Raw genomic sequence first — 17,500 nt, forward strand, 5'->3', positions numbered from 1 at the left:
GTGGGGCCTGACTGTCCAGTCTCGATCTAAGTCTTCCTCTCCATTCCTGTCTGTGATGAGGGTTGACGGAATCCATACCCAGGGTTTTCCTATCCCGCTTCACGACATCCTCCCAAGACAGTTTGGGTCTGCCAGTGGTCCTCTCCGCTGGTACATTCAGTTGTTGGACTTGAGCAATCCAGCCAATGCTGCGCTCAACGTGCCCCAGCCAACGCAGTCTGCTCTTCTGCATGATGTCTGCGAGGCTTTTTAAGTTGACTTGAGCGAGAAGGGATTCAAACGGAATGGTCTGCTCAGGCTTCACCAAACAGATCCATCTTATCATTGCTTATCATCCATCTTATCATCCGAAGAAAATCGGGCTTATATGTTTCTAAAACATTTCTTGTTTTCATAGTAGGCCTAGTTTGTAAAACATTTTATAGGTTATTGACAGAATATGAAGAAATATGCCTGCCCATGGTTGTTGCGCAGTAAAGTGTTTTTTGACATGGGGATCTTTACCTTGGACTCTGACCGACTTTTCAAAAACTTAAACTTTGGTTATATCTTTTGATCCAAAGGGGAGAAGGCTTATATTTCACATATAGATTCCTTATGACCAGGCTTCGGGGCCACCAATGCTGAGATTTTCTCAAATTTGAGATCTCTCAGAAAATTTTAGTTTTCTCACCCAACTGTGCCACGAAATAAATATTTTCTCAAACTCATTTGGTACCAATATTTCTGAATACATTCTTTGTTCCAGGTCTGGATTTCTCAAAAGAAAAAGTAGAAACTTGGACTTTAGTCAAATTTTGACTGCACAAATAACAGAAAACTCAAACTTAAGTTTGAGATTTTTTCAAGAAATCCAACCCGGCCTTTCATTTGGTACCAATATTTTTGACCTAGTGACCTTGGACTGACTGACTTTTCAAAAACTTTAACCTTGGCTGTATCTTTTGAACTAAGGGGGATAAGGTATGTAAAGTCACGTTTCCAGGCATGTTATGTTGTCTTGTGAAAATTCTTGTTACTGTTACAGGGAAACAGTATGTTTTTCAAAAGCAGTTTCATTTACCAGTAATTATAAAATGGTTAAGATTTTAATGAGACCTAATTAGAGGTATTTGTGAATATATGCCCATGTACCCAAAGTGCTCTAGTTAATGTTTATACATTTACATGTGGGTCAAGTACTGTAGACTCATGTATTTTTGTGGGGGATAATTTTTGTCCCTAACAAATTTTCCCATTCTTCCTGTATTTTATTGGGACGTACTGTGAAAGTATCTTAATTGCTAGATAGTAATTTGTTTGGGCTGTATCTCACTGTAACCAGGAATTTCATGAAAATTGAATCACCACAGATGATAGTAAGTTTCACAGTAAATTCCTGTGCACAACCAGTTGGGTTTATTTTCTTCATGTTGTCATTTAATGTGCAAAATATGGTTTTAAAAGTATAACAACAGAATTGTTGTTTTCATAATGAGACTTGTTCAAAATTTCATCCCATTTTTGTTATATTTAGAATTTCATGATAACACATGCATGAACTATGTATATATATATTCACTTTAATCAAGTAAAAGTGAATGATCTCCATTTTTTCTTATGACACACGTTTTCACAAAAGTATTAAATATGGAATCTTTGAAAGAATTTAGTGAATGTACTAGATATTCACAATGTTGATTGCATGAAATTTTCTTAACTAGAATTACAGAAATGTCACAAAATTATTTTCATTTTATTTTAGATTTGATTCACATCCTCTAGAAGTACATTAAATTTTCTTGTGTATGGATGAACATTGAAAGTTTGATTATGAAATGAAAGGGTTGTTGATATTTAGAGACAAAGTACAAATACATATCATGCATCTTATTTCATGTAATTATGTCGATATTAAAAGAAGAGGGTTTGTATTATACTGAGTGAGTATGTCTGTGTTTTAAATGTAATGGGTAGGTCTGTTTTGTATTAAGTGGATGAGTCTGTGTTTTGTACAAGTTTGTGTTTTGTATGGGTCTGTGTTTTTTATGGGTCTGTGTTTTGTACCAAGTCTGTGTTTTGTATGATTTTGTGTTTTGTACAAGTCTGTTTTGTATGGATCTGCGTTTTGTATGGGTCTGTGTTTTGTATGAGTTTGTGTTTTGTACGAGTCTGTGTTTTGTACGAGTCTGCGTTTTGTATGGGTCTGTGTTTTGTATGGGTCTGTTTTGTATGAGTCTGTGTTTTGTACGAGTCTGCGTTTTGTATGGGTCTGTGTTTTGTATGGGTCTGTTTTGTATGAGTCTGTGTTTTGTACGAGTGTGTTTTGTATGGGTCTGTGTTTTGTACTGTGTCTGTGTTTTTTATGACTTTGTGTTTTGTATGAGTTTGTGTTTTGGATGAGTTTGTGTTGTGTATGAGTCTGTGTTTTGTATGAGTCTGTATTTTGTATGAGTCTGTATTTTGTACTGAGTCTGTGTTTTGTATGAATCTGTGTTTTGTATGAGTTTGTGTTTTGTATGAGTCTATTTTGTACGAGTCTGTGTTTTGTATGAGTCAGTGTTTTGTACTGTGTCTGTTTTGTACTGTGTCTGTGTTTTGTACGAGTCTGTGTTTTGTACGAGTCTGTGTTTTGTATGAGTCTGTTTTTTACGAGTCGGTGTTTTGTACTGTGTCTGTGTTTTGTACGAGTCAGTGTTTTGTATGAGTCTGTGTTTTGTACGAGTCAGTGTTTTGTACTGTGTCTGTGTTTTGTACAAGTCTGTGTTTTGTACAAGTCTGTGTTTTGTACCGAGTCGGTGTTTTGTACTGAGTCGGTGTTTTGTACTGTGTCAGTGTTTTGTACCAAGTCTGTGTTTTGTATGAGTCTGGAGTTTGTGTTTTGTTTGAGTAGGTGTTTTGTATGAGTCTGTGTTTTGTATGAGTTTGTGTTTTGTATGAGTTTGTGTTTTGTACTGAGTCTGTTTTGTATGAGTTTGTGTTTTGTATGAGTCTGTTTTGTATGAGTCTGTGTTTTGTATGAGTTTGTGTTTTGTATGAGTTTGTGTTTTGTATGAGTCTGGAGTTTGTGTTTTGTTTGAGTCTGTGTTTTGTATGAGTCTGTGTTTTGTATGAGTCTGGAGTTTGTGTTTTGTTTGAGTAGGTGTTTTGTATGAGTCTGTGTTTTGTATGAGTTTGTGTTTTGTACTGAGTCTGTTTTGTATGAGTTTGTGTTTTGTATGAGTCTGTGTTTTGTATGAGTTTGTGTTTTGTACTGAGTCTGTTTTGTATGAGTTTGTGTTTTGTATGAGTCTGTGTTTTGTATGAGTTTGTGTTTTGTACTGAGTCTGTTTTGTATGAGTTTGTGTTTTGTACTGAGTCTGTTTTGTATGAGTTTGTGTTTTGTACTGAGTCTGTTTTGTAAAGAGTCTGTGTTTTGTATGAGTCCGGAGTTTGTGTTTTGTTTGAGTAGGTGTTTTGTACGAGTCTGTGTTTTGTACGAGTCTGTGTTTTTGTATGAGTCTGTGTTTTGTATGAGTTTGTGTTTTGTACTGAGTCTGTGTTTTGTATGAGTCTGTGTTTTGTATGAGTTTGTGTTTTGTTTGAGTAGGTGTTTTGTATGAGTCTGAGTTTTGTATGAGTTTTTGTTTTGTTTGAGTAGGTGTTTTGTATGAGTCTGAGTTTTGTATGAGTTTGTGTTTTGTACTGAGTCTGTGTTTTGTACCAAGTCTGTGTTTTGTATGAGTCTGGAGTTTGTGTTTTGTTTGAGTAGGTGTTTTGTATGAGTCTGTGTTTTGTATGAGTCTGTGTTTTGTACTGAGTCTGTTTTGTATGAGTTTGTGTTTTGTATGAGTCTGTGTTTTGTACTGAGTCTGTTTTGTATGAGTCTGTGTTTTGTACTGAGTCTGTGTTTTGTACTGAGTCTGTTTTGTACGAGTCTGTGTTTTGTACTGAGTCTGTTTTGTATGAGTTTGTGTTTTGTATGAGTTTGTGTTTTGTACTGAGTCTGTTTTGTATGAGTTTGTGTTTTGTACTGAGTCTGTTTTGTATGAGTTTGTGTTTTGTACTGAGTCTGTTTTGTATGAGTTTGTGTTTTGTATGAGTTTGTGTTTTGTACTGAGTCTGTGTTTTGTACTGAGTTTGTGTTTTGTATGAGTTTGTGTTTTGTATGAGTCTGTGTTTTGTATGAGTCTGTGTTTTGTATGAGTCTGTGTTTTGTACTGAGTCTGTTTTGTACGAGTTTGTGTTTTGTACTGAGTCTGTTTTGTATGAGTTTGTGTTTTGTACTGAGTCTGTTTTGTATGAGTTTGTGTTTTGTAGGGGATGAGCTACCCAGTGGGCAAGGACTTCATTATTGGTCAAAGCTGTGAACTCAATTACCTGCTGTATAAATTGACCAGTCTAGAGTGTCTGGTATCCTCATATGACCTCTCAATGAACTCAGTTGGACAGTATGTTTGTGATAAAACCACTGCAGAGAGGAAGGTGTGAACAAATTGAATAAATAACTAATGTATAGCCTGTTTGGCATTTTATCAAATATATTCAATGAACATGTAAACTGATATATTGATGTTTGCACTTTAAGGATGTATAAAAAGTTAATCAGTGAATTTCCTTATAAGGAATCCCTCGCAACACTCTCTAAGCGAGATTCACAATATCCATATTTATATGTAAATACATGTATTATAACATTTATATCGGGAAAATCATTTTCACTTCCTAAAAGCAAGATTCCTCCATAGGCAATTTATTTATAAGCAAGTTTGAATGTATATCTTATTGATTATCTTTCATTCATCAAAAGGCAATAATATCACTCGTCTAATGTCTTGGTGTCTTTTTTAAAGGCCTTGAATGCATTGATCTATTGGTCAGTGCTGACCTACAATCCAGCGGTGACTAAGGTTCTGTGGAAGCGGTCAGACCAACCTTTAGTGATGGCCCTCATGATTAGTATGATCTGGCACAACCTAGCAGTAAGATGGTGCAGGGATCTTGATACGAAAAGACAACTTAAAGATTCAGCTATGTATGTCTTAATGGAAAGTTGCATTTTGTTTTGTAGACTTCGTTGTTACATAGATAATTATGACTCCCGTTTTGGTCTTATCTGTTTGCGCATCTGTCACACAGTTTGTGGACACGGTTTTTCCTACAGTAAATAAATAAATAAATGTTTATTCGGTATGTACATACATACAAACAAATATTACATACATACATACCAAGGATAACCCATGAAAGCTCGAAAGCTTATTTCCAATGGGGTCCTTTGATGCGCAGATGTTTACGCTAGAGGGTCATTTCTGTGGGAGGAAACCGTAATACCATGTGTAGTTGTGCAAAACACTTTGGTTTTTTTGGAGAAAATAAAGATTTGGCATTTTCTGAACTATAGAATGGACTTTCTAATTGGATTTATTGAAATGTTTCTGAATGTAGTTTTGCTCCAGTTTAAATTGGATTGAAATGAAATATGATAAAGATGTGCAGTACCAAGTTTGGTTGTGCAAGATATTTTAATTTTTTTGTTGATAGTAATTTTTTTTAGCTCACCTGAGGTGAAAGCTCAAGTGAGCTTTTCTGATCGCCTGTTCTCCAGAATTCAACCAAACTTGACAAAAGCATCCTTGGGTGAAGGGCTTTCAAGTTTGTTCAAATGAAGGGCCATGCCCCCTTCAAAGGGGAGACAATCACAAAAATGTAAAAATAGGGTGGGGTCATTTAAAAATCTTCTTCTCAAGAACCACTGGGTCAGAGGAGCTGACATTTACATAACAGCTTCCTAACATGGTGCAGATATCAAGTTTGTTAAAATCATGGCCCCCGGGGGTAGGGCAGGGCCACAATAGGGGATCAAAGTTTTACATAGCAATGTATAGAGAAAATATTTAAAGATCTTCTTCTCAAGAACCATTGGGCCAGAAAAGTTTACATTTACATGAAAGCTTCCTGACACAGTGCAAATTCAAGTTTGTTAAAATCATGACCCCCAGGGGTATGGTAGGGCCACAATAGGGGATCAAAGTTTTACATACAAATACATAAATAAAATCTTTACAAATCTTCTGAAGAACTAATGGAGCAGAAAAGTTTACATTTACATAAAAGCTTCCTGTTATAGTGCAGATTCAAGTTTGTAAAAATCATGGCCCCCTGGTTGTTGGTTGGGGACTCAATAGAGATCAAAGTTTTACATGCAAATATATAGGGAAAATCTTTAAATATGGGCCAAGGTGACTCAGGTAAGTGATGTGGCCCATGGGCCTCATGTTTAGATTTCATGTTCTATAACTTGCTATTGGTGTGTCTCCAGTTCAGCTCTGGAGTTAATGAAATGATCAGTTAATTTCAATTTCAAATAGTGTTGAAAAAAAATCACTGTGGTAGGTGTTTTTTTGGAGGAGTATTCATGTTTCAAACCATTTCTAATTGGAAAAATGATACATGCTCTCATTGTCGTACTATATTAAAAGTGATACGAAATAAACATTCAAAGACAAACAATAAAGTTAACACAGGAAATATATTAATCTGTTATTACAACAGTAACTACATGTAATATGATTATAATGGAGTTCAGAAAAGAACTTAGCAAATTTGCAGATACTGTTGTTGTTATTATTATAGAGAGTTTGGAAAACAGGCGGTGAAGTTGTTGGACCTGAGTTACAAAGATTCCTGTCTGACTGCTATTGCCTCATTAGACGAAAAGCTGGCAGAGTTCAATAACAAGACGACAATAAAACTGGCTCACATAGCTCGGAATAAATTTTTCATTGCTCACAAAAGCTGTCAGAAGTGGCTGATTCAACGTTGGCATGGCAACCTGCTTATTAGGGAGGTGGATTACGGAGTATTTAAACTCCCAAACTGGCTCAAGGTTTGTGTACAGCATAACGATCCACAAGGTCAAAGGTCAAGGTCACAATTGAGATTAGGAATTGTTTGTTAACTCTAGGGTACCTTTTTTTCAACTTACAAACATCATATTCAGTTTCTAAGTATCAAGAGTTGATGATATTGACAATAAAAGAAATTTTTAGATTTTCACAACATCAAGTGGAAAATTAAGTTAATATAATACTGATATGACAATGCAATGCTCTTTGACCTTGTAAAGTCATGACATGCTACTGTTGTACAGCTAGACCACATTGTAAGTCATGACATGCTCTGTAGTACAGCTAGACCACATTGTAAGTCATGACATGCTCTGTAGTACAGCTAGACCACATTGTAAGTCATGACATGCTCTGTAGTACAGCTAGACCACATTGTAAGTCATGACATGCTCTGTAGTACAGCTAGACCACATTGTAAGTCATGACATGCTACTGTTGATTAGTGATCTCATTTGTTTGTATGATAGAGATGTCAGTTAGTGATCACATTTGTTTTGTAGATTTACAAAGATCTTGCAATGATAGAGACGATAATTAGTGATGACATTTGTTTTGTAGATTTACCTGAGTGTTCTTTTCATTTTCCCAATGTTGTTCTGGATTACCTATGAGATTAAGGATGGCAAGGAAGTAAAAACTACAGGTAACACTCTTATGTACTCCAGGTTTTACAGGTAACACTATTATGTACTCCAAGTTTTACAGGTAACACTATTATGTACTCCAGGTTTTACAGGTAACACTATTATGTACTCCAGGTTTTACAGGTAACACTATTATGTACTCCAAGTTTTACAGGTAACACTATTATGTACTCCAGGTTTTACAGGTAACACTATTATGTACTCCAAGTTTTACAGGTAACACTATTATGTACTCCAGGTTTTACAGGTAACACTATTATGTACTCCAGGTTTTACAGGTAACACTCTTATGTACTCCAAGTTTTACAGGTAACACTATTATGTACTCCAAGTTTTACAGGTAACACTATTATGTACTCCAGGTTTTACAGGTAACACTATTATGTACTCCAAGTTTTACAGGTAACACTATTATGTACTCCAAGTTTTACAGGTAACACTATTATGTACTCCAGGTTTTACTGGTAATGTTATTATGTACCTGGAGTTTTACAGGTAACACTATTATGCCCCCAGAGTTTTTATTATACCCCCCGCAACAACTTGTGGGGGAGTATACTGGAATCGGGTTGTCTGTCTGTCTGTCTGTCCGTCCGTCTGTAGACGCAATGGTTTCTGGGCTCTAAAGCATTATCCTTTACACCTACCGTCACCATATCATATATATGGACTACCCATGGGATGAAGATGTTCCCTATCGATTTTGGGATCAAAAGGTCAAAGGTCAAGCGCACTGGACATCGAAGTAGCAATATGGTTTCCATTTAAATTCTTTAACGGCTTTTTTCATCGCATGGAGATGCTGTGTTCCTAGATAATCCATTTCTCCCTACAAACGAGAATACCCAAGGTTTGTCATGCCACTTGTTTTTTACACTCAGAAAAGAGGTAGTTTATACCTATTACCAACACCCTTAGGGAGATTGGGGTAAGCGGGGGGTATTCTTAGTGAGCATTGCTCACAGTACCTCTTGTTCATCCAGGGAATGGAATGGAGTTGTATGGACTCTTTCTTGGTGTAGACTTACAATGAATATCATATCAGTATCACATTGCTGAATCAAGGATTGGTAAAATTTCTTGATATGTGAAAACCTTCTTTTCTGGAGGTAGCTATAGTAATGTTGTTCACATGGTACTAAAAACATTTGATAGAAATACATGTAATATTTTCCCCTTAACTGTAATGTTTCTGTACCATTGACATTTACCATGTTGTGATACATTCCCCTGAATAGCTGTTATTTTTTCTGTATTATTTACTGTAATATTTCAGAGGAGGAAGAAGAATTTGATTTAGACCAAATGGACACCCCAGATATGATACCTCTCAAATGGGTAGGTCAATACTCTACTGACACACAAACAGAACACAACCTCCAATGCATTAAAAGCAGGAATGGGATCATTATAAGATTAGTGTACAAATCATGGTTCTCAGTGGCAAAGAGGGGATGTCACAAAAGAAAGATGTAGAATTACATTTATTTATTTTTTTATGAGTCAGAATAACCCACATTCATCAAAAATCAATTATACACAATTCAAATATTTAACAATTTATTTACAGTAAAATATATCAATGAAATATTTACAGTAAAATATATCAATGAAAAAATCAAACTTATGGTAATTAAAGTTAGTAAAGCAGTGTCCATTGTTTGGTCTCCGTTAAATTGAATTCACACTCATAAATAAGCCTAGATAGTTTTGTCAAAATCAACCATTAAGTCCATTCCCCAGTAATGTAATATCCAATGTAATTTTACAGAATGCTAATTACCACAAATTTTACTAACACAGAATTCTAAAGAATTTCATTTCTAGATAGTATGTAATTCGAGTGAACAGGTTATTACATCATCTTGTATTGAACTCTCCCAAACTTCATTCTGAGAATATAGAATCTTTTCCAGATTTTCAGAAACTAGGTTACATGTGCCAATATCTAGTACAAATGTACAGCACAACACAAGGCAAAAATGTTTAAAAGTCTTTTGAAGAATAACACTACTGTAAAATGTAAAATAATTATGAAAATATTCTCTTTTATGTGTTTTATGATCTCCAGGGTTTGTAGGATGCCACAGTATGTGCTTCATCTTTAGAAATAGACATGTACATGTGTGCCTGATGAATTGTCATTGAACATTTTGCTAAGAATGTGTATAAAAAATAAAAAATAAAAAGTGTTGCAACAATATGTATTATTATTTTTAGTTCAAAGTATTTTCTAAGTGTCACTTTTTGGGTATTTTCAAGAAACAAAAAAAGAGCACAAGAGGAAAAATGAAATACCAAATGAGAGAGATGTTTTCCTATGGTAGACAGAACTTGAAAGTGCCCATTTACCTGCAGTTCTACTACCTGTGGAGTGCCCCAATTACCAAGTTCTACATCAGTCAGGTAAGGGACCTGTAGGGTGTCCCAGTTACCAAGTTCTACATCAGTCAGTTAGGGACCTGTAGGGTGTCCCAGTTACCAAGTTCTACATCAGTCAGGTAAGGGACCTGTAGGGTGTCCCACTCATGAAGGGTAGGGGATAATATATAAATATTGCATGTATTTGAGGGTAACATTGAAAATTTTCACCCTGAGAAAACCATTGTCAACCGAGGCGTAGCCGAGGTTGACAATGGTTTCTCGAGAGGTGAAAATTTCAATGTTACCCTCAACTACATGCAATATTTGTTTTATTATACTGAATGTTATGTAAACTGGAAAGCAGAAAAACTTACGTCTGTTTACATTTGATCAATCACTGTCGTGCGATATTTCGTATATCGATGCGGGTACTCGCGTTTATTACAAACACTCAAACGACGTCGTCTAGCAATCTACGGCGAACCGTACGCGCATAAATTTGACGCATGTGATAATTTTTTATAATATCACCCGTTGTCAAGTACTGTTACCCGTTGCTAGATACTATCACCCTGGGTCACGTGTTTTCTGTTCTCAGAGGGTAACAATATGTTTTTTCAAATGTTTCTCGACCAATCAGGTTCGAGTATTTTACATGAAAGTATAATAACAATCATTATTACCTGTGGAATGCCCCAGTAGCCAAGTTCTATGTCAGTCAGGTAAGGGGAAGTGGGGTGCTCCGCTCACAAACAGTAAGAAAATCCAATCATTATTACCTGTGCAGGGCTCCAATCACCAAGCTCCACACGTGTGTGTATATCAGTCAATAAGGGACTATAATTAGTACAACCTCTGGAGTGCTCCAATCACCAAGCTTATTAAGGAAAATATTAAATTATTTTACATATGCCCTATAGAGTTTCAGATTTAAGCGATTCAGTATTTTGAGCTGTGTGGCTAAAAGTATTATTCAAATATTTAAATATCGAATTGAGAATAATGTTGTATTTATTCCAGATGTTCTACATCATGTACTTGGCCGTATTCAGTTATGCGGTCATTATTCCATCTTGTGGAGATTTTTACATTGATCTGGTGGTGTATTTTTGGACTGCAATGATCTGGGTTGAAATCATCAGGAAAACCATAATCAAAAGAAAGGTCTGCCGTATGTTTTTTACAGCTAAGTTCACAAATTTTAGACCAGCCTCCACCCATGACAACAAAGTACCGTGTAAGCAGAATTTTTAGCAAGGATTTGATTTTGGCATTATTAATGAGTGTTGAGATTGCTCAAATTGAATTTCGATACCAATTTATTCAATATCATAGGTAATAGTTATCTTTCTTGGAATTATAAATTCGCTAAAATTAGCTCTTGCAAGATATATATACTCATTTTTATGGGAAATTCGCTAGATTTAGGTCTTGCTAAAAATTCCACTTTATGGTATTTCGAATTTATTATTAAAAGTTACTGCCTACGACATTTGATAGTGCATGCATTTAAGTTTTTTAAAAATATATGTACTGTCAGACTGCATTTTGATTGAAAAGTTTCAGCAGATTACAGATGTTGCAATGTATATGAGTGAAAGACAACTAATTATTAATTATATACTATATCAACTAATCTAGAGTTCCTAATATTAATGGTCAAAATCCTGACTATTATCATGATATTTAATAAACTACCCTACCATGCTTTAATGATAAATTGTCGGGTGACATGCTTTTCATGAAAAAATATTTTTTATAAGCCAATGAATGATAAAAGTATAAAACAATCAATGAAACACGTACAAGCTTATAAAATTTAAGGAGTTGCCATTGAATAGGTGCTGCTGTTTTCTAAAGTGTTATCATATTTTCATTCAGTAAACAGTAAAACCATCTATAGACTAAGGATTTTCGAGTCATATATAGTTTTTGTATTTCAATCGATCAAAAATAAGAAAAAATCTTACTGGCATGAAAAAGCTATACATTTTTGTCTACAAAATTTTCAGACACACCTGATTAAACATTCAACTGAGCAGTCAGGTGTTGTTCATTGGGGAAACCATAGCCCTCATTTAATGTAACATTGGGCTCCACAAGTGTCTGCCAGACAGGGGCCCCCCTTCCACCTCTTTTAAAAGGAGGGGAGGCTTTTCTTGGAGTACTCAGTGTCAGCAGTACTATCAACCAGCTCGTTATGCATCTTGTGTGTTGGTATTTCAGTGATTCCCCCCCCCCCCCCCCCCCCGATCTGTGAAATTAAGTTAAGCAATGCGGTCAATTATCTCAAACTTCCTGTTGTGTGTACAGCTCATGTTTTGTTGGTAATGACATTCCATGATATCAATAAATGGGTAAATCAAGTTGGTGTTATGAGTTTTGTTTCCACGGTAATAGTTCAAACCCAATATAGTCTGATGGAATTTTGCGTATATCCCCCATTGCTTTGGCTACTAGTTGACTAAGCCACTTCGGCCTGAGGGAGTTATGTGTCCCTAGGTGGATTTATTGACTGTTCAATTTTAATGGAGCCGTGTCTTGTATTTCTTTTATTTACATTTTTACCTCATTCATAAATCTAAAAACAAATACTCTGGAGTCATATGATGTAAAACTTTAAACACAAGAATAATTTTTGGATACAGAAAAACATTCATGACACTTTATTTACAACTTTGTGATATTATGAAATTTGTCCACAAAAAAACTACATATATTCTATAAAGACTTTGTATTGAGCATATTTTGATTACATATTCAGATAAGTGTGTATATTGTATAAAAATATTTCTTCTCAAAAACAGTGACTTTGATTTCTCTGAGAGATAACATAAATGCAAGTATATCGAATGCTCTTTTCTTATACACAACTTTATACATATAGAAGAATTCAGTTTTATAACGACTTTGTTATAATCAAATTATGAATTCACCATAAATATATAGTGAATTATCCTTGTAGAGTTTTACTGTATACTCTGCAATTTCCTCATAGAGCCCAGTAAAGAATTCCGATACACAGTTTTTATCATGTTTTGTTGATGGTTTCAGGAGTACAAGGAGATGAAGATTTTGTGGACTGTGATAGAGATTGGCCTGATTGGTGCCTTCCTCGTTGTCATTGGTCTGGTTCGAATCATTCCCAAGTTTGTACCCTTCATCAAGTACACCACTGCCAAGTTTGTCATGAGTCTGGGCCTCTTGTACTTCTACTATAGGTCGCTCAGTGTGTTTCTGCCCATCAGCCCTGTGCTGGGCCCTATGATGATCAACTTCAAGGCAATGGTATGTTTTTGAAATGTGAATAGCCTTTCAAAGTTATGCAAACTTTTGAGATTGCATGTATATAAATTTTTAGATCTTTTTAGCCCACCAGATCTATCTTTTTTTATCACCTGTCTGTCCAGTCCTCTGTAAACTTTATGCACACATTTCCAACTTCTCTCTAGAACCACTGAGCCAATTTCAACTAAACTTGATACAGAGAGCATCTTTTAGTAAAGGGGATTCAAAATTGTTCAAATGAAGGGCCATCCACCTTCCAAGGGGAGATGATTAAGAAATGATGAAAGTAGGGTGGGAGTATTTAAAAATCTTCTAAATTGATCACTGTGCGATAAAATATTAATCTTATGTGAAACCTTCCTGATACATTTTGTATAGTGTAGATTCTAAATTGTTCATATCATGACCCCCAGGGGACAGGTTGGGGCTACAATAAGGAATAAAGTTCTACATGGCAATATATGGGAAATTTTTGTTTAAAAATCTTTAATCATTTCGAGAACAGCAGAACATGATAAGTCATATTACTGGGTAATATGCAAATATATCTTCAGGTAGTGCAGATTCAAGTTTCTTCAAATTAATACCCCAGGAGTAGATTTAGGCCACAATTTAGATTCAAAGTTGTACATGGGAATATATGAGGAGAACATTTTACTTCTCAAGAACAACAGGACCATGATTATTATGCAGTAATCCCCAGGTAGGACAGATTCAAGTTTGTTAGAATTATGATCCCAAGAGGTGGGGTTGGTATCAGAATAGGGGATTCAAACTTAACATTTGCAGGAGTATATATATACATGTACACACATAGTCAAACTTCATGATCTTGAACCCGATAGGACCGAGAACAAAATTTGAGATGTCCGAAGATTTGAGATATCGCGGGTAAAATACTTAAAGAATAAGTGGTTGGGACTGCCAAATCACTTTGACATATCCATGATATTCAAGATATCGGTGGCCGAGATACTGAAGTTCAACTGTATTTAAAGATCTCAAAAACTACTGGCCATGATAAATGACTTTAATATGCAAGCATTCCAATGTAGTGTAAATTTATATTTGGTCAAATCATGGCCCCAGGGGCTAGGGTGGGGATAAAATAGGAATTCAAAAGTTTACATGATCGTATGTAGGAAGTTTAAAGATTCTTTTTGAGAGTAGCAGGGCCACACCTAATCATTACTGTAGATATGCAAACATTCTGAAGGTGTTTGGACTATGGGGTTAGGGTGGGGCTAAAATTAGGGATCAAATTTTACATAATGCATGAATATAGGGAAAATATCTTTTTCAGAACAGGAGGGCCATGTAATATTGATATTGAAGCATCCCTTTGTTGTGTGGATTTGAGTGTGGTTAAGCCGTGACCCCGTGGTGCTAGGGTGGGGTCATGATATGGGGTCAACATTTGTGGTGGGAATAAAGAGTGTAAATTTTTTTAAAAATATTCTGAAGAAGAGCAGCAGGGCCAAGATGGTTCAAGTGAGCATTGGGGCCAATGTTCAAGAATCTTAGAATTAATTTGAAACATTATAGCATCCAGTGTTTTGTTTGGAATCTGTAAGATATTTTCCCATTTACATTTCATCTGTTCAAGATAAAAAGCAAATGGCTAAGCAATAGTGCATCAAATTTTGTTTAAATATATGTATATGACAAGTATTTGAAATGTTTGATCTGAGAGATGAGGAGAGTGAGACTTGACATTATTTTCTAGATGAAGAAGGACTTTGTGACATGGCTGAGGATGTTCCTGGTGTTTATGATTGCTGGTGGTATCACCATTCAGGCTGTTCTCTACCCTAACTATCCCGCCTCTGAGGAGGGCATTGTCAAAGCTTTCAGCAGGGCCTTTTTTGGGATGTTCCTCACCAAAATTGATGACCTCGACAGCAAGTGCCATCTTTTAAGATTGTTTTACTTTTTAGCTATAGGTTGCCTGAGTGACTCAGGTGACCTATTGCTATTGGTCTGCATCCGTTGTCATTTGTCAACAATTTCGCATTTTTAACTCTTTCTTGATAATTACCCATTCATTCCTTTCGAACTGATATGAGGCATTTTTAGGACAAGGGGGGCATAAATTGTAAGTTTCAGGACTCCTACACTCCCAGGGGCCTTAGAGGTGGGGCAAAAATTGACTAATTTTCAAAAATCTTCTTTACAACTGCACATCTGCAAGAAAAACTATTAAAATGCATAGTCGTTTAGAACAAGAAAGCCTCTACCCAAATTGTAAATTTTATGACCCCTGGGGTAGAGGTTTGGACTCCAGGGCAAGGTCAAACTTGGCATAAAGTGTTTATATGTAAAACATTTAGATAACATATTCTTTAATGCTATCAATGCAAAATTGAAACTAAAAGGGTATTTAGAAGAAAGAGCAGATAGCCTTTATTAAAACTGTGTATCTCATGATCCCAAAGGGATAGGAGTTTTGGTTCCAGGGTGGAACCAAAATTATTATAGGATTTTGTCTTTATCATTTGAAAGACTTCTTTAATTATGCTGATACTGTATCAAAAAACTAAATGCATATTTAGGAAAAGCAGAAAGGGGTGTACCAAATTGTAAATTTCACAACTCTAATATTCAGTAATTGAGGGCAGGTCCAAAATAGTCATATAGCGTTAATACAACACATATAAAGTCTTCCATCAGTATGGGCACTTTTGGGTGCAATTTGTGTTTTAATTAAGAACATATCTTGTTTCATACTGCTGCTGAATATTAGAATTTAGCTTAAGGTATGCAGATCAGGAAAATTAGTATCGATTTCTTAGCCCCTAGAGCTAGTGATACTTTTAACTAATACGCAGGTGGCCTATCGATATTTGGGCCGCTTGTTACTTCACACCCACTTTTTAATGCATTTACTTTCACTGTTTTCATATTGGATAATGTATAAACCAGTACACTCAGTATTTCTCATTACAGGGTGTCCTATAGGTATGGGGATGTCATATGAAGATTTGTTTTTATGTATGTTTCAGGTAATCCAATGTGTGAAAGCTTTTATGCCAATCAGACAAGGGAAGTTTGCTTTAGTAAGTCATGTTTAGTATATCTTAATCAGACAAGGGAAGTTTGTTTTAATAAGCCATGTTTAGTATATCTTAATCTTTAGTATATCTTAATCAGACAAGGGAAGTTTGTTTTAATAAGCCATGTATAGTATATCGTAATCAGACAAGGGAAGTTTGCCTTAGTAAGTCATGTTTAGTATATCTTAATCAGACAAGGGAAGTTTGTTTTAGTAAGCCATGTTTAGTATATCTTAATCAGACAAGGGAAGTTTGTTTTAATAAGTCATGTATAGTATATCTTAATCAGACAAGGGAAGTTTGTTTTAGTAAGTCATGTATAGTATATCTTAATCAGACAAGGGAAGTTTGTTTTAGTAAGTCATGTTTAGTATATCTTAATCAGACAAGGGAAGTTTGTTTTAGTAAGCCATGTTTAGTATATCTTAATCAGACAAGGTAAGTTTGTTTTAGTAAGCCATGTTTAGTATATCTTAATCAGACAAGGGAAGTTTGTTTTAGTAAGCCATGTTTAGTATATCTTAATCAGGCAAGGGAAGTTTGCTTTAGTAAGCCATGTTTAGTATATCTTAATCAGACAAGGGAAGTTTGCTTTAGTAATATAGTATACGGTATATACATGTATATATCTTATCTTATCTGATGTATTTTGTGTTTGATTTTGTAGATGCTGCAGCTTCCTTTTGGCAAAGAAATACAAGTATGTGGAATGTTCTTTGATTCATCATTACAAAAACTGTTTGATTGGTTCTAGTTACATGTACTTGAAGGGATTTTAAGAATGAAATGAATTGGCTTTGAACAACAGTGAATTAGAAGCTGACAATTTTCATTTAGGATATAACTCTCTCTGACTGTATTTTCTCTCCTAAGATTTGAGGTCCTTAATCTTGCATTTAGCCTTTGACCTGTGTGAATTGTAGGTCAGATCCGTTTTCGTCCCGAGTTTGCTGAATGCCCCCATCGAAGCTTTGGAGGGTATGCCATAGTGATTCAGTACCTCGTCATCACCAAGCTTATTCTCCTAACCCTTCTGTATGCCTTGTTCAGGTAAGAGCCCTCAATATCACCAAGCTTATTCTCCTAATGCTTCTGTAGGCCTTGTTCAGGTAAGAGCCCTCAATATCGCCAGACTTATTCTCCTTACCCTTCTGTAGGCCTTGTTCAGGTAAGAGCCTTCAATATCACCAAGCTTATTCTCCTTAGTACCCTTCTGTAGGCCTTGTTCAGGTAAGAACCCTCAATGGATCCAACCTGTCGGAAATTTTGGTTTTTACAATTT

The 17,500-nt window shown here is 35.5% G+C and overlaps 1 protein-coding gene across 2 annotated transcripts in view; it reads left to right on the plus strand.

Moving 5' to 3' along the window:
- LOC125683715 (transient receptor potential cation channel subfamily M member-like 2) overlaps positions 1 to 17,500 on the plus strand; it is a 54,814-nt gene that overhangs the window by 19,796 nt on the left and 17,518 nt on the right. For both annotated transcript variants that reach the window (XM_048925148.2, XM_048925150.2), the window contains 12 exons: positions 4,279 to 4,443; positions 4,812 to 4,993; positions 6,595 to 6,847; positions 7,428 to 7,512; positions 8,790 to 8,851; positions 9,776 to 9,919; positions 10,898 to 11,041; positions 12,932 to 13,165; positions 14,892 to 15,066; positions 16,168 to 16,221; positions 16,886 to 16,918; positions 17,142 to 17,268. In XM_048925148.2, the coding sequence (XP_048781105.2) occupies positions 4,279 to 4,443; positions 4,812 to 4,993; positions 6,595 to 6,847; positions 7,428 to 7,512; positions 8,790 to 8,851; positions 9,776 to 9,919; positions 10,898 to 11,041; positions 12,932 to 13,165; positions 14,892 to 15,066; positions 16,168 to 16,221; positions 16,886 to 16,918; positions 17,142 to 17,268 (1,658 nt within the window). The remainder of the gene's footprint in view (positions 1 to 4,278; positions 4,444 to 4,811; positions 4,994 to 6,594; positions 6,848 to 7,427; positions 7,513 to 8,789; positions 8,852 to 9,775; positions 9,920 to 10,897; positions 11,042 to 12,931; positions 13,166 to 14,891; positions 15,067 to 16,167; positions 16,222 to 16,885; positions 16,919 to 17,141; positions 17,269 to 17,500) is intronic.

Source organism: Ostrea edulis, chromosome 6 (assembly GCF_947568905.1).
Source record: "Ostrea edulis chromosome 6, xbOstEdul1.1, whole genome shotgun sequence".
In the NCBI taxonomy this organism is placed as follows: Eukaryota; Metazoa; Mollusca; class Bivalvia; order Ostreida; family Ostreidae; genus Ostrea; species Ostrea edulis.